At 43.4% G+C, this 20,719-nt stretch overlaps 1 protein-coding gene across 7 annotated transcripts in view; it reads right to left on the bottom strand.

Annotated features, from left to right (window-relative positions):
* The window catches only part of NEO1 (neogenin 1), a 178,392-nt gene that overhangs the window by 19,986 nt on the left and 137,687 nt on the right, over positions 1 to 20,719 (bottom strand). For 6 of the 7 annotated variants that reach the window (XM_090148621.1, XM_090148627.1, XM_090148623.1 and 3 more), the window contains exons 12-19: positions 17,374 to 17,423; positions 16,324 to 16,468; positions 14,859 to 14,969; positions 11,235 to 11,429; positions 10,358 to 10,453; positions 9,019 to 9,242; positions 5,414 to 5,552; positions 2,852 to 2,959 (exon numbers count right to left, since the gene is read on the bottom strand). In XM_090148621.1, coding sequence (XP_090004747.1) covers positions 2,852 to 2,959; positions 5,414 to 5,552; positions 9,019 to 9,242; positions 10,358 to 10,453; positions 11,235 to 11,429; positions 14,859 to 14,969; positions 16,324 to 16,468; positions 17,374 to 17,423 — 1,068 coding nt within the window. The remainder of the gene's footprint in view (positions 1 to 2,851; positions 2,960 to 5,413; positions 5,553 to 9,018; positions 9,243 to 10,357; positions 10,454 to 11,234; positions 11,430 to 14,858; positions 14,970 to 16,323; positions 16,469 to 17,373; positions 17,424 to 20,719) is intronic. The other variant, XM_090148624.1, reaches the window with a different exon arrangement.

Below are 20,719 nucleotides of genomic sequence, written 5' to 3'. Positions count from 1 at the left end.
GAGGAAAAAATCCACTTAGAATATCAATGTTATTTTTGACCACTGCTCATAAAGTATGGATGAATTCCTCATTTCCATCTCTGTCTGTTCATGGACTAAATAATGTAAAATAACATAAAGCTACTCTTCTAAATACATCCTCCAAGTATTAGTATCTAGAGAAAATCACTAACCTTGAAACATCAAAACATTCCCATGCACAGCTCAAGAAAGTGTGTTTATGAGCTGGTATTAGACACAACTAATGCGATTAGCATTACTTTTCAGTTTCTTAACAAAGAAAACAATCTGAAGAGAACTGAAGCTATCTTGCAGGTCCTCAAGAAAAAAGTATGGTGTGAGTGAGTGATGTGTTATTATACTGCAAATACAAACCACTGCGAAGTAAAAGCTTGGCAAGTTCTGCCATACAGAGCCCTTGGCACTGACTTGCAAAAGTACAGAGCTAGCTCAGAAGCCTCATGCACAAATTGCACAAGGAGGTTGTGGATGCCCCATCCCCATCCCTGCAGCCATTCAAGTCCAGGCTGGATGTGGCTCTGGGCAGCCTGGTCTGCTGGTTGGCAACCCTGCACATGGCAGGGATTTGGAACTAGATGAGCATTGTGGTCCTTTTCAACCCAGGCCATTCTATATGATTCTATGATAAATTGCTGCTTCCCCTGTGCCACAGACCTTCTGTCCATGGGGGTTACAGAAGGAAAGGGAAGTCATGCTCTGTGTAGCACCTTCTAGTTCAAGGAAGCAAAGGGAAGCCTTGCTGATAGCCCAAATTCATGTACGTCCCAGCAATCAGTATGGCATGGGTGATGCCTGAAACACCAGCTGTAGGTCTGGCATGCTTAATTTCTTCCCTTGGCAGGACAGTCAACCACTGGGGGTAGATTTAATAACTTGCTACTTGTAGTGGACACAAAGGAACAAATCTGCAACTTGTCTCCAAAGGGACGACACACACACACGGTGACAGCTGAAAGCATTATTTATAGCATAGTGGCACAAGACTGAGTTTACTCATGACTGTACTAATTAGTCGGCAATTATAATGATGTAAGAGCATCTGGAATCCAGACTAGCATATTTCAGTATTTTCCATCCATCCCATCCTCATCAAACAAAGACAAGCGTTGAAAAGACAAGTACCCACAGAAGTGCTATGGAGCGCATGGAAGTCCATCGCTGCACAGCACTTCTGGTCTCAGTGCTCAGAACCAACTCAGTTGGGTTAACGAATAATTGATTACTCAAGTCTCTGTTTCTCTCACTGGCAGTGCTCTCTCCAGCAGAGGGCACTCAGCTCCCACGTCCCCAAAATCCCACCCTTGGCAATCTGAATCTAATCTTTGGTGGGCTTGCCACTTACCTACGTACGTGCAATGTTTTAGAAAACATTGAGCTCTAAGATATGCTACATATTGAATGGAAATACATAGGAATAACTGCCAGGTTCTGCTTCACAGTACAGACATTTTCTTACTAGGAAGATGTGTGAGATCATCTCACTAATCACACTGTGTAAGGAAATGCTGATCTCTTTGTACGTTGCCTTCCCTTCTCCACGTACACACAGGATGTAAGGGGACAGGCTTATCTTTTTAAGAGCATACAGATATAACCAAGGGTTCTTTGAGCCTTATGTTTCACACCTGCCTCAATGACCTCACTGGCTGCTAGTGAGCATGTCCTTTAACCTGCAGTTAAGATTAAGGCCCTTGTTGCTCCGCTCAAATCCTCCTTCCCATACAAAGGAAACACCTTACTGATAATAAAGCAACACAGAATTGGCTTTATACGGAGAAGAGAGAAAATCTGAACAGCTGCCAGCGTGCACAGACAGCAATGGCTCAGGCACGGCACACAGAGCAAGGGCTGCTCTGCTCAAGTTGTTACAGCTCTTACCTGCAGCCTCTGTGCTGCATGCTCAGAGCCACTTTGCTCTCCTGGGGTCTTTCGTTCCAGAATACTTAAATTATTGTAATTAAATACTTAATGATGCTGTCTTACAACAATGCTCATGATTTTACTGCTCGTACTGAGTGTAGTGTCTCCACCATCCTGCCTTTCAGAGGAATCAGATTCATTGTGTCTCCTGTCTAGAACGTGGGCTACAGCAGCGTGTGATCAGACTCTTCCCTTGCTGACAGGTTTCAAAGGTTTGGTTCTGCACTGAATTCTGGTAACAAAAGCAAAATCACACACCGCTAACTATATGCCAATAAAATCTGCTTTAAGCAGGGGGGAAAAAGACAGAAAATTGAAGTGAATTATTTCAGAAAGCCCTCAGAAACGGAATCCAAACAGAACGCTTCCTGAAAGGTAACAGTAATTATTGTTCTCCATAAATGATTTATCCGACATGAAAGTGATGCAGTTACCAAGTCAAATAACAGTTTACTCCTAATGATTATGTCAGGGGAGTAATAAACAGGCTCCGAGTCTGTTCTGTACCACAGCACTGGCAGAAAGATGATAAAGAGAAGGCTGGGACAGAGCCTTCTAAATAAGATCCTGACAGGCCGGGTGCATTACAGATGAATTTCTGGAGGCACGTGGTTAGAACAGTGCAGGCTGATGAAGGCAAAGGTTATTGAGACATTTAAACTTTCAGTTATATTTCTGGTTCAACTCCCATTGCACACTGCAGTTACAGTTTATATCTTAATATATTTTCACTAGGTACAAAAGTAAATAATTAATCTGAGCCACTAAAGAGATTGGCAAAGATGATATTGAGCTCTTGGATAGCTCCGGGCTAAATGAAGTATGGAACATGTTCACATAGTTATGTAGATTACATTCTGCTGTTAACAAGCTATCCTCTATCTGCCTTTATAGCTCATGCAAACTGCACCTGTAATTTTGCCGTTGGCTTCGGACGGAGGCTGCCAGTTCACAATGATGGTCCGAGGTTTTCCCTCTTTGCTCACCACAGTCACATCCTTGGGAGGTGAAGTAGGAACTGCAAACAAACAGAAAACGAGCCATCAGAAACAGCATGCCCCATTTCACTGGATGGAAGGAACCTCAGCACCTTCCTTTTTTACTGGAGAAAGGCACACACAGTAATAAAACCTCTTCAAACCAATCTGCCATTCTGGTGCAGTGGCAAATGTCAGCTGGAGCACAGCACTGCCTTTCCATGGGAGGTCTCCTGTTCCTAAAGCCTTTCTATTGACAGGTGCTGTGATTCATGACCCAATGAGCACAGGTGTCTTCAACATAACGCTGTCTCTGCAGAACTGCAGCAGCTGGGATCTGTGACTTCTAACAGGAGTTTGTTCAGACATCAGGAAAATTACATCAGCTTGTGGAATAAATACATGTCTATGCAGAGATAAGAAATATCTCTACATTTTCAGGCTTATGGTGAGACCAACACCTGGTAACATCAAATCTGAATCAGTAAAGCAAATCCACCAGTGGTTTAGAATCACCACCTGCAAGTCCCACCTTACTGTACTGAAGGCTTGTGATTTGCAAGGAAATGTGCACCACAGAAGCATCTGCAATCCAGAAATATTTGGAGAATAATCATCCAACCTTTCCCCCTGTGTTTCCAGAGAGCAAAGCAGAGAAAGAGCAGAGGAGAGGAGGAACTTTCTGCTCCCACCAGCCCCCTCCTGCTGGAAACTCAGGAAATGGCACAAACCACTGCAGTGCAAGACTGAAACCTGAGCCCTTTCTTGCTGGGAACTCAAACATCCAGCTGGGGCTTGGATTAATGGCTTTCAAATGCATGGAGCCGGCCTCCAAAGGTGCATTAACCAGCTACATTTGGAACGCCATGCTATAAAAAAACATGAGACTTTTAATTAGGTTACTTTTAGCAAAGTAGATCTGCCTCGGATATTTAATACCAGCATAGGAACATTTAGTGCTTACGCAGTGTTTTTCACATTGGAAGAGCTTTATGTGTAGTACCTATTAGAAATTAATCCGCACATCCTCTGAGCTGGCTGCCTGTTAGCTCCATGCAGAAGAATAGTTGGAAACCAGGGCTGGTAAAAGCAAAACTCAAAAATTCCTGTAATTATTGTCCTAAGGACTTAAAAGCACACGCCTCAGAAAGGATGTAAAGCACGAGCTGAGGCCCTGCAGCGAGCTGCAACACACACACAAAGCAGGGCTACAGCACCAGCCCTCCAGAGATCCATACAGCACACACCAACTCTGACAGCAGTTACCCCAGACCTCTCTTCAGCATCAGTCAGGGTGAGAGCCCTATACAGCACTGCGAGTCGTGAGTATTCAAAAATAATGAGTCACACACTCAGGAATTTGGCAAGTAATATAAATCACAAGATCTGTAATGAGAAAACATACTTAGCCTTTTTCTTTTTTCTTTTTTTTTTCTCCTTTCCTTCCAGTTCCCAAGCTTTTAGGTCATGTCTGCAGATACTCTTTACAACAGCCCCAACTAGAAATGGACTTTTTATTTCAACAGAAAAAATGAAACTGTATTACTGTATCTCTCCTCTACTCTTGCACTTTCTGAGTTTCAAATGCCTTTTAAGATCTTTTTGTGTGCAATATTTCCTGTTGCTGCTCTTAGCAAAGGGCTTTAGATGAGAGCTGTGTGTGTTGCCTGCACAAGTACAGGTACAGCACCGTAATGCAAAGTAACTGGGGGGGAAGCAAGCCTCCATGCTGGCTCCATGGCTCCAAGCTTTCCTATTTCTAGGGAGTGCATTCTTGTTTCAGAGCACTGGATGACCTGACCAATTCTTCACATGCTTGATTTTTTTCTAGATTTTAATCAGGTAGGAGAACTGCAGGGTAATTTGAATATGCTCTTTCTTGTCCTTACAGTTCAAATGCACAGACCCAGCAGCACAGCAAGCAGTGGGTTTAAAAGCACAAAGGCCATTTCACCCTGTGGGATGGCAGGGGCTAACGAGGGGCAGGGCCCTGCAGCTGCACTGCCAGAGCATCACTGCCACAGCGGGGGAAGTACAAAGCATTGGTAGAGAAAAAAGGCTCTAGGCCTCATTTGGACGTCTGAATTTCTGGTTTTTGATTCATTTGCCTCGTGCACTTCTTCACTGTAATGGTTATCATCGTACGTACACCAAATTTTAATTATTATTTGTTAAATCGTTTTCTTTGTATTTGCTGTTAGCATCGTGTTTGTGAGATGTTCCAAACGTATGCTGCTTCACTCTCTTGTCTGTGAACTGTGGTGCATTATTCATTACCTCGCTGTAATTTGATGTAAATTTTTTTGCACGCAATCATCCCTTTGAATTCTGGAGTATGCTGTTTTTTTAATCAGAATTTCTGACCAAATCCCAGCAAGTATTCATCAGCATAATCATCCTAAAGGCACGCTGCTCCTCCAGCAGGATTGTGGCAGACAAGACTTGGTGCATCTCATCAGGAACGCCAGCCCTTCCCAACACACACAGATGAGTACCTAGTTCAAAAGTTGTCCCATGTGCTGTCATACTCCACGTGCTGGATCTTCGCCCCTTAGTCACCATCACGGAGAATTCATACAAGGTGTTTGGTTTTAACCCAGTCACTAAGTAGCTCAGAGTGGTCGCGTTGGCCGTCTGGAAGAAAAACAAAGCATCAGTAATCAGTAACTCCTGAACTGAGAGCCATCCACCACCAGCCTCGGGCAGCCCTCTCTCAGGTACGTGTTTAAAGCACCTCAGCACTGCTGCATTTCAGAGCCATCATCATTAATTCGCTAACATTTCTGCTCTGTCATGCAATTCATTAATCAACTGTTAATCTGCTGTTGTTTCAGCCTCAACTAGAAATTCCTTCTGCAATCAGCAAGAGCGTGTAACAGCAGCCAATTCTAAATTAAAAAAAATATATAAGAAATGCAAAGCAATACGAGGTCCTGGGCACACTTGTTATGCAGCAGGCTGAACCACTGACTGCTGGGGGGCGATAATTTACAGCATTTCATTAACTGATGGAGCTAGGGAAAACAATGAAGCACAGCCAACAATAGAGGCCCTTCCTAAAGCCTGCATCTTCCTCACTAAATCCTGTCAACATTTTCATTACATTTTTAACACACGTTAGAAATATATACATCAACTGGAGGCACAGGTGCTGAAAGATGTGAAGACAATGAAGCTGTAGGGTTTTTTTTCCAGAAAGAACTGTTGTTTGGGATCAAACACTGAAAGCTGCATACAGCTCAGTGTGATCTGTAACTGCCATTAAAGGAGTAAATTCTCAACCTTTACGTTAAGCTGCCCGACAGGTGTTACACAGGACTTGAACACAGACAGAATGGACTTGGGACCTATGAAAAAAAGAGTTCTGCATCTATCTGCATTCCTTACCTTGACCTCCAGTAATCTAAACGTAGAATAACAGTTGTTCCAAAGTTTGACAGGGTCATACAATGACTGCTTTCAGAAACTGTTTTCGGATAATTCTTTTTATCGAGGAAAAGACCACCTATAAATGCACATTCCTGGAAGTCTCGTAGAATAATACAGCCCAAACTTGGCAGAGAAAACCCTTATTTCTCAAGTGCACCATGACAGCTTTTTCGTTACACCACGCGGAAGCTCAGAAGGCTGTCAGCCGGGCGGTACCTGAACGTGTGCCGAGCACTCTGCCTGGTCACAGGGGTGCATTTTGCCAGTTAAGACATCACAGGGGTTGACAGACCGTAAAAATATCATAAAACTACTCCAAACCAAATCCTCCATTATCTTTAAACCTTTACTTTTACAAAATTCAGTGTCATTTCAAAGCAGAAGTGATTACGGCTGAATGGTTTGAATGCTTAAGCGAAGAGCAGGACAGTTGTATTTGCTAGTGACAAAGCCTCCCTGTGCAAGCAGGAGCCACGTGGTCGGAGCAGCTCTTCCCCAGCTGCCCAGCAGCCCCCCCGGCTCTTTGCAGCACAGTGCAGGGCCATGGGGAAATAAGGGATGCTTCAGTGGAAGCTACAAAAACCTTTGGCCTGGAAAAGCGAAGTAGTGACATGTCCTAAAGAGAAATTTTCTCCTCAAGGCTGGTTTGATGAGCCTGCAAAGCACCCCTGTGAAGCACACTGCTTCTTCCTCTCTGGGGTCTGCAGAGATCCCTAACACCATCTCAGCTTTCCATTCTGTTCTTAAGATCACAGTATAACCCCAGTACTAAACCCTGCTCACCTGCTAGAAATAAATATCATCAATACTGCTCTGTGAAATAGATTTTCTTTCATACACTCCTCTAAGATCCACACTTACGATTTCACATTTTAGCGATATAAATCACAGGTAGGACAGCCCTGCTGCACCACCAAGGCTCTTTGCAAAACGCTCTGATCCACATTAGTGCAGCTACGTGGCTCAAAGCACAGAGGAGTCTTTCAGCTTCTGCTTCCGTGCTGATGTGCCCCACACTGACACAACTCCTGCACAGACTGCAGGCAGCACGGCTGGTGGAGGTATGAACGTGTGCTTGGTGCAAGCTGCAGCCTCCTTGGGAAATACCTGGGGGATGTGAGCACAGAGGGTAGGAGCAAACATACACAGCTCTGAATGCACTCCATCAACGTGCAAATTACTGAGTGGGAGATGAAAATGCCAAGTGGGAGAGACAGAGCTGTGGCTACTTGAGAACGTCCTGAAGAGATCTGTGCACAAGGCTGATACAGCCAAGCAAAGGGCCTCAAAGCATGCAACCCACAGCAAAGTTGCCAGGGGCAGCCAGGAGCAGCTACAGGCTTGCCCTGCCTTAAGACAGTTACCAAATTGCTGACTGAAACACAGCACGACATGGGTTCTGCCTGCCTCAATGTTACCACTTGTTATTGCTCAACCGAGCAGCACAGATGGTGCCTTTGAAACAAAAGGAAAAGGCAGAAGTGAGTTCTGCAGACATCGTGCTGCAGGAACAACCATGTAGGGCAAAGGCTGCCATACTTCTGCCCTTTGAGGCCAATGCTTTTTAAGATGAGGAATTCTGAACTATATTCCATCGTTAGGTATTTATTTTGGGTCAGAGTAAAACTTCTCGGCCCCCGGCTGCCATCACTGGGAACAGAGGGAGTACTGCATTTACCAGCTCTTAACTAATGAAACTGCAGCATTGTATAAATCACTCCTGAGACATCCTCTGCACATGCCTTGGGAATGCGGGCTCATAAATAACTCGCCTTTAGAGCAGGAACACACATACATACATCTTCTCATTTCAATCAAAAAAAATATCTGGTTTGTAACAAGATTGCTCTCTAAGAGCATAAAGGGATCTCCACACGCTGGAGATTTTAACAACCCTTTCCTCTGAGTCTCATTTCCAGTGTGAAACTTGCTGTCAGCACTTTTTGAGACCTCCAAATAGCTCTGGAAATTAAAAAAGGCAACCAACCGACTAAGATGACCCAAACCAAAACACCCAATCCCAAATCTACTCTCCAAATCAAGGCAGGCAGCAACATGATATCGTTATTCGTAGGTATTTTGCACCCACTCTGTTCCCAGAGGGACGTTTCACTAACAGCGTGGCATGAACAGAAATGTAAAAAAAAAAAAAAAGACTTAAAAGTGTAAGAGTAAACATTTGCCAGTCGGAGGGGGTGCATGAGTCAATGAGTCACCACACACAGCCAGCCTCCTCTGCTAACTGGAGAAAAGCCATCAGCAGCACGTACCTCATTGATGTGTTATTGGCTCCTCTACAAGTAAGCTGAACAAAGCCATCGAGTCAAAGCAAGGCAGAAAGGAGGAAATGGTCACCATGTCTGCAGCTCCACAGCAGAAAGTCGTTCTGGAAGTGCCTTCCTTCCTTCCTTATCTTTCCTTCCTTCCCTGACTCCACTCTTGCACTCACTCATACCCAACACCCTACCACAAACACGCCGACTTCCACCAACCCCAGGAGCACCTCTGTTGATTTAACAGAGCACCACTGCTGTGAGCACATTCCTCACAGATAAAACCAGGTTCACACCTACACTAAGCACTACTCTCAGCTTTAGCTCAGCCCTAAGTAGAAAACGAAACTTCTCATCGCAATGTCCCAGCCCTGTTAGTGCTGCTGAAACGCCGGTACCTTGTACTTTGTATTTGCAGGAATATTGGTTTTCCAGCGAACTGTGTAGTAGCGAGCATCCGTGATCTTCTGGTTCTTTGGCAGAGAGTTGTCTGCCCAAGTGATCCGTATGGTGTCATGGCTCAGAATGGAAGCCTGAACTCCCACCGGTGGCATCATGGGAGATGGATCTGGCACTGGAGTGTATGGAGCATTAATAACAAACAAATCAACTTCGGAAGTGTCTAGGGAATTGATGGGTAAAAAGTTGTGTATTATAATTAAAAAGGGAGAAGGTGGCATTATAATGTAAACAAAAACAAAAAAAAAATGGGGAAATGCGGGGTAATATAATGAAATGAGAGGTGAGGAATGGAGAAAAAGAGAGAAAAGCCAGAGTTAATAGGTGACATAAGGCTGGTATTACAATAACTGTTGCATCGTGTTCCCTCAAGACAGTGATGACATATCTATGCTATAAAGTTTGCCACCCAATCATTAGCGCTGAACACATTCAATCACAGCACTAAGAACCCCAAGCATGCAGTATTTCTAATTTTGAATTTATTTGCCTCTCCACTTGCAGAAAATAACATGGAGGAAGAAGAGCTGGACTACTTCTGGTGGGTAAATGCCACCCCGTAAGAGTTACTCCCATCAGCTTTTAAAGAATGTTCATGGCAGGCACGTTCTATGTGCCATGCAAATTTGCAATAAGTGAAGAAACTGCAATTCCAATGCCCTCTATAAAATCTATCAGAATTATTGCTTTTCAGCAAATTAAAACAAACAGAAGTGTTAACATCTGTCCCGAAGGACTAAATAATGCCAGCAGTCTAGCAGGGAGCACAGCAAGCCACACAGGAGAAGCTCACTTGCAAACAAATTTATCTTTGTATTAATGTGTTACAAGATGAAAAACAACTAAGCCAAGAACTTGTTTAATCTAAGTTATGGCAAACTGAGACTCAGACAAAGGAAATGCATGCATCACATTCAAAATCTCAAGGTAAAGACACACGCTAAAAATCTCTACTTGTCCCCAAGAACAAAACAAGAGCAAAACCCATTTGTGCTAACTTAATGGTTAACTTTTCAAATAAAAACATCTGTAAGCTGTTCAAAGATACATTTTGTAACCGAAAAATGAATACATTTTTAGTTGGTTTAATGAGCAGAAGAACCATGCAGGGCAATCACTGAAACAGCAAGGCCAATCAGTTATAGAAATGGAGAGTATTTGATGACACCAAAAACTAAAGCTCCTGCATTAGAAATAATGGTATTTTCAGCTGCTGTGCAGGAGGCATGCTGGCAGCTCTCAGCAGTGCAGAACACAAAGGCAGCCCCTGGCCCTTACCTGAATGAGGCCTGGTCACTGCACTCTCATAGAGAGGAATTCCTTCACCAACATTGTTGAATGCTTTCAGAGTTATGACGTAGTGTGAGCTCGGGTCTTAAGGAAAAAAAAATAGTATGGTTTTAGTACAGACTCTTAGTGCATCCTCTTTTTTGCCTCTATGCTTTCTCTGCTTTGTTCAACTTTTTATTTCGTGTGTTTTTGTTAAAAAATGAGAAGTTTGAACTGAGAAAGTCTCCACACAGACCTTCTTTTACTGTGCAGGAGCTCTCCCTTAGCAGATGTCTGTAGTCAGAGCACTTCTACCCTAGGTACAGTCAAGATAACAAAAAAAACCCTTATAAAATGAACATTTTAGGTTACTCTACTGCAGCATTATCCAATGCCCTAATTTTAGGGAACTTCCCAATCCTAATATTTATTTTGCTTTCAGGCTATCTCGCCTAGCACAGAGAATTCTGTGGCAGGGTTACCCTGTGTTTCTCTTTCAAAGCAGATGCCACCATATCCCAGTGACACGTTAGTTTCTTTTTTTGCTTGAAGCCACCTGTTCACAGCTCCAGAAGAAAACAAGGAAAAGCAGCTCTGTGTCAAAGTTCATGTTTGTCATTGAGAAAGGCAACACACTTTGCTTCCAGCTCAGCAAGTTCAGGATTCTGGGTTTTTTTTTTTTTGCTCTGCCACTTCCTCCATCAACAGAGAACTGAGTTCATTTCGAATTTATCAACTGCTTGGTTTTCCAACTTATTGCCTTCATAATGATAAAGATCCTCTTAGAAGACACGCTTGCAGTTTTATATCTTCATCTCATGATTAAAAAACAGCAACGAGCGCTGGAGGTGAAATCTGGGTGCTGATGCAAATCTGCTTTCCTTACCTAAGTTTTCAATGGTGTAGTATCTCTGTTTATAGTCCACCTTGATGGTCTGTGCGTGAGGACTGCCGATGCCATACCCTATGGCATAACCTCTCACCACAATGTTCTGGTTCTCAGGTGGAGTCCAGCTTACCACAATACTGGTGACCAGAGGACGGACGTGTAAGGAGCTCGGAACTTCAGGAACACGGCTTTCTGTTGAAGAAAAACGATGGATTTAAAGGATTTCTCCTCAATAAAGGTGATTACATGAAGAACCATAAGCTAATAAGGTCAAATACAGCACTTGTACTCTGTGAATGTATTAAATGGGTATGCTCCAAAGGAGAGAGCTTTATTGTACAAGAGAGAGCGAAGAGCTCTCTAATAAGCAGATGAAAATTAACAACTAATACATTTTAACAGACACCCTTTTAAAAGCATCTGATTGTCATATTGAAGAAAAGCATAAGATCTGCTTCCAGGCAGACTTTTCTGATGTTTCTGCATTCCCAATTTTAATTTTTCAAAAATATGCATTGAGTTTATCTCATCCTGTCCACAAAGCAATCTGCTTTTAGCTCCATCACATTACTTATTGTGGGCACTAAATAATTATCTCGAGAACACAGTCACAACCAAAGGAAGGTGCCTGAGCTCACTGTAGGACTAAACAGAACATTCCAAAGCTCAAACCATCGTCACTAAACTGCATGCAGCATTTCTGGCAAAGGTCTTCTGTAGTTTGTCCTGTACCACCACTATCCTTGTCACTCCGTGGGTCCTGAAGTCTCTTCTACATAACTCACAAAATATACGCAGGGACCTCACATTCATCCCATAAGAATGAAACAACAGATGCTTGAACTCAACCCCTGTGAGCAACACAGATCTAATTGCAATCCAACAGGGAGGTGGAATCGGGGCCCTTAAAAACAGAAGGACTGATGTTCGTGAGATGTGACTGTGGTCCCCCAGTATTCTTAGTAGAGAACTTTGCCCCAGTGTTGAACAGAGGCAAAAGCAAAGCAAAAGCACAGCTGCACACACTGACATCCATGCCTTGCTCTTCGCTTCTCAGAAATGGGGTAACTGCTTCTGTCAGGCTGCTGGAGCCCACTGCATGCTAACAGACAGTTTGTATGTTGTGCGTCAGTAAGTTGAGTTCCCCGCTCTAAAATAAACTGTTCAGAGCATTCTGCTTCCTGCAGAGATTTCCTTTTAATGAAACATGCAGCATTTATCTACAGGCATTTAATAAAACACCACAGCAGTATTACTTGGATCATAATATGCCACTGGCCTGCTTGCCAAGGGAGTTTATGGTCTCCAGCTGACACAGCTGATCAATTAAAGTTCACCACTCTTAAATACAGAAAAGCTACAGAATTGCAACAGAAGAGATGCTGTTTTTAGCTGCACAGAAGCCACTGCACTGGGGACAAACTTTATACAAATCTTTAACAGTCTCTGTGTTTGTGCTCCTGGTGGGACCTGCGCCAGCCCTGCAGAACGACACGGCCCCACCAGCACAGACCTGTAATGGGCTGCTCCTGTTGGCACTGATGGCACTATGAAGTTCATTATACTCCACTTAATTTCAAAAGCAGACAGAGTGGAGAGGAATGAAATGTATGCACATATATTGAACCTGAGAAATTAAACATGAGCTGTAAATATGCTCTGTGTTATTAAATATACCCACATGAGCTTGTTAGAGAAAGGAAAGCAAAACATCCACTTCTCCTTCAGTCTGGGGAACAAGTGGTTTCTCGAGCTGCAAGGCTGTGTCACATCCAGTTAAAGGATGACAGCCACATACACAAGTCATTTCATCTCTAAGAAGCCAATTCTAAATAGCTACAAAACCAAATTCTACAGTTAGCATTGGTTTTTCTGCTGCTCCTGATTAAGCAACAGAGAGGGAAAAAAAGAGGACAAATATTGAGATGAGCATCAACTTTGCATAACACAGAATCACAGAATCACAGAATTGTAGGGGTTGGAAGGGACCTCCAGAGATCATTGAGTCCAACCCCCCTGCCAAAGCAGGATCCCTACACCAACACAAAGATTGAAAGATGGGCTCTCCGAGGGGCAGACCAGCAGTCTGCTGAAGCAATCTTCCAACAGCACAGAACAAACATTGGATTTCTTTTACAATTCCGTCTTCCAGCTGCTGCCACAACTGAATCTCCAGTCACACAGAGGTGTCAGACATTACTGGCATTTTGCACCATTAATTCAGATAGAATGACCTCAAGCTCCTTCCTAACCCTGAAAGAGGGAGATTGACCTGCAAGAAGCAGAAGGTAACTTTTGTTCAACAAAACCAATCAAATGCTTGTTCAGAATGGGAACGGGCTACCCAGCATCACCAGGAACATGTAGGTGTTTCCTTAGAGATCTGCTGCTTTCTTTAAAAACAGCACTTCTCTGCTGCGATTTCAATTGCTCGTAGCCAACTTCTAGAAGATGCTCATAGATTTATTCATTTGAATTCTGTGACAATCAGGTTGCTGCTTGCCACTTACTCTTGTGCTGTTAAATACCCTGGGCCAACCAACAGAGGTCAACATTTTTCACAGAACTTGTTCTACTTTTACTGTAACCCCTGCATGGTTCTGTTCACCACATATCACGAATCTATGGCTTTGAGACAGAAGTCTTCATTTCTGATGGAAGATCAGGTCTATACTAGTTGACCAGCACTGAAAATACAATCGATCTTCTTTTTTTTTTTCACAATCATAGACTCTTTAGAGTTGGAAGGGACCTCAAAAGGCCATCTGGTGCAACTCCCCTGCAATGAACAGGGACATCCACAGCTATAATGGTACAAGTAACAGTTAAAGGGGATCAAATGCCCTATTTCGAAACTATAAGGAAATCAGAAAGAGAGGAAAAATATTTCAACAAAGCAGAACCAATAAAACACAGTGATAATGCTGCAAAGCCCTAGAGGTAAAAGCAATGCTTTCCATCATTCCTCTCCTACCGTGGCATCTCTCTTGTGTTTAACAAAGTTTACATTTGGACCCCAGCTCTGCAGCCCTCGTGCAGACACCGTGCAGGCTCTGTGCTGCAGTCAGCAGGCCCACGAGTCAGCCACTGCATTGCTGAATACCAAATCACCACCTTCAGAACTCTGAGGCGTGCGCCGATGGTTTCATTAGCATAATTTAGGTGCTCTAGAAATGCATAATCACTATTTTGCTTCCCTCAAGGAAAACAGTCCTCCTACCTCCAACCTCGTAGCGTGTGAACATCTTCATGATTAACGAGATGAGTTTTATTACAATATAAAATTCAAGGCATTATTATTAGATAAATCTTATCTTGTATTATTATTTAAATATCAAACCACTGGCACTGACATTCAAAATTGGGTTTTTCTTGATAGCAAAAACATACAGTTCTCAAAAGTGTAGAAGCAGAATTTGTGCATAAGCTGTTTTATTGACTTGGTAAGAATTTCATGATAGAAAAAGAAATTAATAGCACTTAATCATAAATAAGGCACGTCGCAACATTAGGAAACATTAAAACAATTCAATAAAACCACCTTTTCCTTTTAAAAAAGCAGCCAAACTCTACCGTGCCCTGGCTTTGGTGTCACAAATATCTCCACACTTAATATCTTACCATCTAGATCGCTCTCAAATGTTTCTGCTGACACCCAGTCAGTAGCTGGCCCAGTGCCATTCACAGTCATGGCAGCTATCCGGAAGTTGTACTCCGTGCCTCGCTCAAGACCTAGGAGATAAAGAGCAGCCCAGGTGTCACAACAGCAATCCCAACCACGAGCACAGGGATCACAATTAAAGTAGAGGTATAATCTGGTAGTTAGAAAACTTTTCACCCCAACAGTGCCACTCAAGCACAGCCTGAGGTCAGGATGGAAACATCGCTGCCAACTCCAGTAAGGAAGCTGACACTGCTTACAGTGCAGAGCTAAACCATAAGAATAGGCACCAGAGCTGGGACACTCCACAGATTGTCCCCATAGGTCACAGGCAGGCAGTGCACAGTTCCATCTAAAGCAAGCTTTAATTTCTGGCTGCTAATAGAGGAGAACCACCCACACCCATAACTAAGCACAGATGTACAGACAGCAATTGACCAAAACGTACCATGAGTTTGTTTGCAGTATATAAGAGTGCATACTCAATAATCAAAACAATAAGAAAATGCACTCAAATTTGTCTTAAACAGGCCCTTGTTGCTGCTAAAAATGCACTCTGCTAACAGGCACCAATCAGCTCTGACTCTAGGAGGAACAAACATTACTGAGTCACAGGTGGAGCTTCTAAGAATACAGCACAAAGCACTTTTTGAGCTGCCTAATTGCTTTGTAAGAGGCACAGCTTGATCAGCTGTTCATAACCAAAACATAGGCTTGCTCCTCTCCTGATGCCCTGTTACCACTACACCAAATTGTTGTTCTAGTAATAATTTATCATTTATGCTAAGTACTGTAGTAGGTGGAATTTCTGAAACGTACAAAAATAAAGAGGGGATAAATTATTATGTCATTGCCAGAAAGAAGGACAAAGGCTGACATATGATTTGTATAGATGTCTGAAAGAAGTTCCCATGACTCTGAATCAGGCTTGTTGGGGAGCACTGCAAGAGCCAAAGCACACCTATATTCTGTCCACAAACAAACAGGTGAACTTGCGAACATCCAGCCTGAGAGCATTTCTTTGGCATCTTTATTCATATTTTCATTTCTGCCACTCAGGTCACGCAGTGAGCTCAGGACCATCCACTCCATGCAATCTCTACCTTTATAGAAAGGTTTGAAAAGAGTTTATTTGGTTCACATAGAAAATCAAAGGCAGCATTAGGGCTAGAGAACAAACCGCTAGACTTCGGCTACCACAGAATCACAGAACAGCCAGGGTTGGAAGGGACCTCAAGGATCATGAATCTCCAACCCCCCTGCCACATGCAGGGCCACCAGCCTCCACATTTAACACTAGACCAGGCTGCCCAGGGCCCCATCCAACCTGGCCTTGGACACCTCCAGGGCTGGACAGGGCATCCACAGCCTCTCCGGGCAGCCTGACTGCCTCAGGCTGTCAAAGGCTTGCAAATAATGCCTCACCTTCAATTAGCTGGAAGAGCTGTGTCCCCCCGACGCTCTCGCTCACATCACTCTTACGGGACACTTTGCGGTAGCGGATTTTGTAGCCGGTGATTTGGCCGCTGTGTGTCCCTGCAGGAGGAGGCTGCCAGTGCAGCATGATGCTCTGCGGGAGGCAGGAGGTGAAATTACAAACTTGTCGTCTGCTGTGCAGCCAGAAAAACTATGCAAGTGCTAATACTTGATGAAACACAAGACAGATAAACACGCACACAGATATACGGTGTTTTCATGGATGTGAGACGTGCTATCAATAAAAAGTACAAAGACAAAACAACAATCACAATTCAGCAGCACCACAGGTCATACAGGTGCCTATGGAAGTTCAAGTCAAAGCGCTTCGAACCCCGTTGGACCTTCTGATTCCAATTTCACAGAAGTCCTCTTGGGCTTCCCTTTCATTTTCTTTGAGTTACAGGAAGATATGGTTTCCTTAGGAGCTATCCTTAGGAACCAGGATTTTCTTCAAAGAGTGTAAGAAACCTGAACAGTGGTTTGTGTGCATGGAGCTGCTGGTTTTTGATCACACAGGTAGCAACAATGGTATTGGGAAAGGAGCTTAGAAAGAAAAGAGTTTTTTTCCAAATCTTCAATCATAATCACCAAAGTCATAGTGGATAAGTATGTAATTTTCTCTTCTAAGGGGCCCAGGACATTGTAAGCATGCATATGTGTGCACAAACCGTAAATAACAGTTAATCACAGGAACACACTCAGGTGCTGGTGCTTCAGGCTTTTGTGCCCAATTATACCCCTTTCACAACTGAGCCTCCATGCTTTGCCTCATTGACACTGCCTCTGCTGCATCCCATTATGCACAATCCACAATTGGACAGGAGTTTCTAATGCTTCACATCCCACATTCAGATAGCCTCCTGCTGGGCCCCTCATACACAAACAGCTGAAAAGCAGCAAGGCAGGGAAAAGGCCCAAAGAAGCTCTACATTCTGGCTGAGCAGACACCCAGCCTTTCTTTTACCCATTGCCAGCAGCAAGTTCTCCCCAGCTTACCTTGGAATTCCGCACCTCCAGCGTTAGATTCTGTGGTGCAGCACTGGGAACTAGAAACATTAAAGGAATTACAACTGAAAAAATGCCATATAATATATCCCATACCCTATTTCCATATACAACTACTGTCTGCTATCATTCATTGCAAATTTACAATCCATTCTGGTTTAAGGCACTATATAAAATAATTCAGAATTTCGACTAGGTGTACTTTTGGACACAGTGACTGTTTGGCTTGGGAGAATGACTTATTTTCATTGCAGAGAACAAACACACTTTTTATTCAGGTCTTTACTTATCATAGGAACCCAAATAAAAAAGCTTTATAAGTAAAGATACTTCCCACCAACTCTAACAAGAGAGATCACGTTCAGCACTTTTCCAAACCAAGGCTTTCATTTGGATACTTGATTCTGGGAATCCACATTTAAAATTCTAGCCATGCTTTTTGTCTCATGACTTTCTGTAACAGGAACACCTCAGAGCCAAGATGTGCTGCTGAGAAGCATGGAAGTGAAGCGCAGCACAAAGATGGTTTTGCTTCTCCATCTCCATTCTTTGCTAGCTCTCTCCTGGCTGTAGCAGTAGCTTGCTGGTCAGCACAGTTCAAGTCACTGTGCAAAAAGGCTATATAAGAGAGAAACTGAGACCAAGGAGATCCTTGCTGCAGCTCTCCAGAAGTGAAAGACTCACAAATGTTATCTCAAAGACATAGATAAGTGTTCCCTAACAGGAAGCCAAGATTCCAGCAAAGCACAAGGACAGGGAAGTAGTACAACAGGGAAGTAGTACAACAGGGCTTGAGGCTGTCCCAGCCACAACAATGCATTTTCCAGATAACCCATGCCAGTCCAAACAATACCAGAGAAAAGAAATCTGAGTGCATAAAGTGTAAGTGTTAAGGGAAAGGAGCAGCAGGGGGTGGTTTAATATCCCCGTCCCACTGCAGAAATGCAGACAAGAAGGGTTCATTTTTCCCAAGAACAGCAGACCTAGGGAGGAGGTGTTATACCTTTAAAAAGCAAGAACACCAGGCTAAGAGGAGGAAATGAAATAAAGCCAGGCCAGTTTTTGCTGTTCTTGTTTTATTCAGCCTTTGCCTGCTTTCAAGACAATAAAAAAAAAAAAAGTCCTGGGATTCACAAAGTGTGATTAATGCATATACTGCAAACTTGGCAAGAGAAAGACAATCAGTAGGACACAGGAAAGGCTACATGACATAAATACACACAAATACATGCATCTCACAGGTGCACGGTTCGTCTTCTGTCAAAGTAAGCCTAAACTCAATTAGTGTGTAATGCAGAGGTGTTATTTCTAGTTGTGATAAAGGCTGGTTCCTACAGACCAGGAGCACCATGAGAAGAGAAGCACACCTTACGAGCAGCACATAAACCCCAGTTCAATTGTACCCAGAGAGCTGGTCGCTCTGCAACAAACCATCATAACACACTTAGGTTAGGAGCAGGAACCTACATAAACATGAGGAAGGTTGCTAAAAAAGGTTGCTAAGAACGGAACATTTATAGGAGATGCATACAGAGAGCATGGTAAAAAAGATGAGAATGTACATTGTTCATCTAGAACGATTTGAGAGAGTGAAAGGAGAGAACAGCACGGGCAAGCAGCAGGGCTCTACAGCTGCTAGAAGCAAGGTGACATCCTTTAGGAAGCTGTAGAAACTACATTTCAACAGGTTCAGTGTGGAAGCATAAGAATAAAATGATCACATAAGTTACAACAAGCTGTAACTTGGATGCTGGGAGATGGCAACCGTGATGTCAGCATGTAAAGGAGGTTCTGCTGGAGAGAATGCTGGAGACGTCAGGCAATAAGCCAGAAATCTGCGTGAGGCAAATCAACTCAAACTCTAATAAAGTGTGCAATTCAAAAATGCATGGACAAATATGGCATCTGTCACTTTTTTAAGGGGAGTCCTGCATCACAAAGCTGGTAGAGAGCTCTTCAGTGAGGTGACAGTGGGATAGGAGGGAAGCCCTTGTCTGAAGTGGCTGAAAGGGAGGAAAGAGAAGGTAGGAATGGGCATGGTGGAAGATGGCCAGTGGAGCTCCTCCACGGTACAATGCCAACACCACATCTCTAAACCCATCTGTAAGTGATGAAAGTGGGATGAACAGCAACATGAGAAGTATTAGTACAGGCAGGATCTGCTGGTAAGGAACTACAGAAAAACCTCAGGCTTGTTCCTGGATATTGAAGTGACGTGAAACTTACAGTTACACACGTGGGAAAAATGATCCCAACTCCACAAAGTGATGGCCCTAAGCATAGCAGTTCCACTAAGGAGCAAGATCCCTACCCCAAAAATGTCACCTCAGTGCTCAGAATGGGTCAAAAATAGCAGTCAAATGCTAGTAATTACACCCTTGCATCTTCAATACAGTTCTGGTACCTCTACCTCCATTTGTAGAAGCACACAGGAGAAAAGAAACCTAGAAAGAAGTTCAGAAAAGAGCACTGAAGCATGCAACAGCTTCCACAAAAGACAGGGTTGACCATTTCTGGGACTTAAATATGGAGAAGAAATGAATGAGGAAAGGAAGTGTGGGACAGAGAAGGCTGATGCAGACTGAAGTGCTTCACACAGCTCTAGGCAATGGGTAATGCTAACAGAGCAGGTCCAGAACAGGCTGAAAGGGAGGGATCTTTCATAGGGATTCTCTACTTAATGCTGCGGATGGTAAGAGTTGACACTGGCTTAACAAGGAAGCTGAGAGGCTTCACGGGAGGGAAGACAAATTCCTTCTTCAAGTGTGGTAAGGTATTGGCACAGGCTGCCAGGGAAGTGCAGGAGTCACCATCCTTGGACATTTTCAAGGACTGCAGAGATGTGGCACTGAGGGACATGGTTCAGTGGGCATGGTGGGGATGGGCTGACAGCTCGACTAGATGATCTCAGTGTTTCTTTCCAACTTAAGGATTCTATGATTCTACAGTGAATAACTACACAGAAGCCACTGCAGAGCCAAGGAGTCCCACAGAAACAAACCACACTCACAACTTGGGACATTAATACCCTATTCTGCTTTTGATCAGTTCTGGAGAGAGGATTCCAGGGTAGGCTTGGTTTTGGTCTGATTGTTCTCATGAATAATTAAACTTCTGTCTAAAAAAAAAATAAAAGCCAATTAAGTCTGATCATTCTACAATAGTTCACATATCTGTATTTCCTCACACTGCCTCCTTATTTGGCTTACAGAAAATGCAGTTACCACTTCCTGCTTTCAGAACTATACATAAAAGATTTAATAATATCTATGCTTGGAGTCCAAACAAAGACGTGCAACATTTTTCCAGATGACCACAATTAAAATAAAAACACTCC

This window comes from Phasianus colchicus, chromosome 12, assembly GCF_987193195.1.
Source record: "Phasianus colchicus chromosome 12, bPhaCol1.hap1.1, whole genome shotgun sequence".
Lineage (NCBI taxonomy): Eukaryota > Metazoa > Chordata > Aves > Galliformes > Phasianidae > Phasianus > Phasianus colchicus.
Note: the sequence above shows the minus strand (reverse complement) of the source record. Positions and strands in the feature narration are given on the sequence as shown.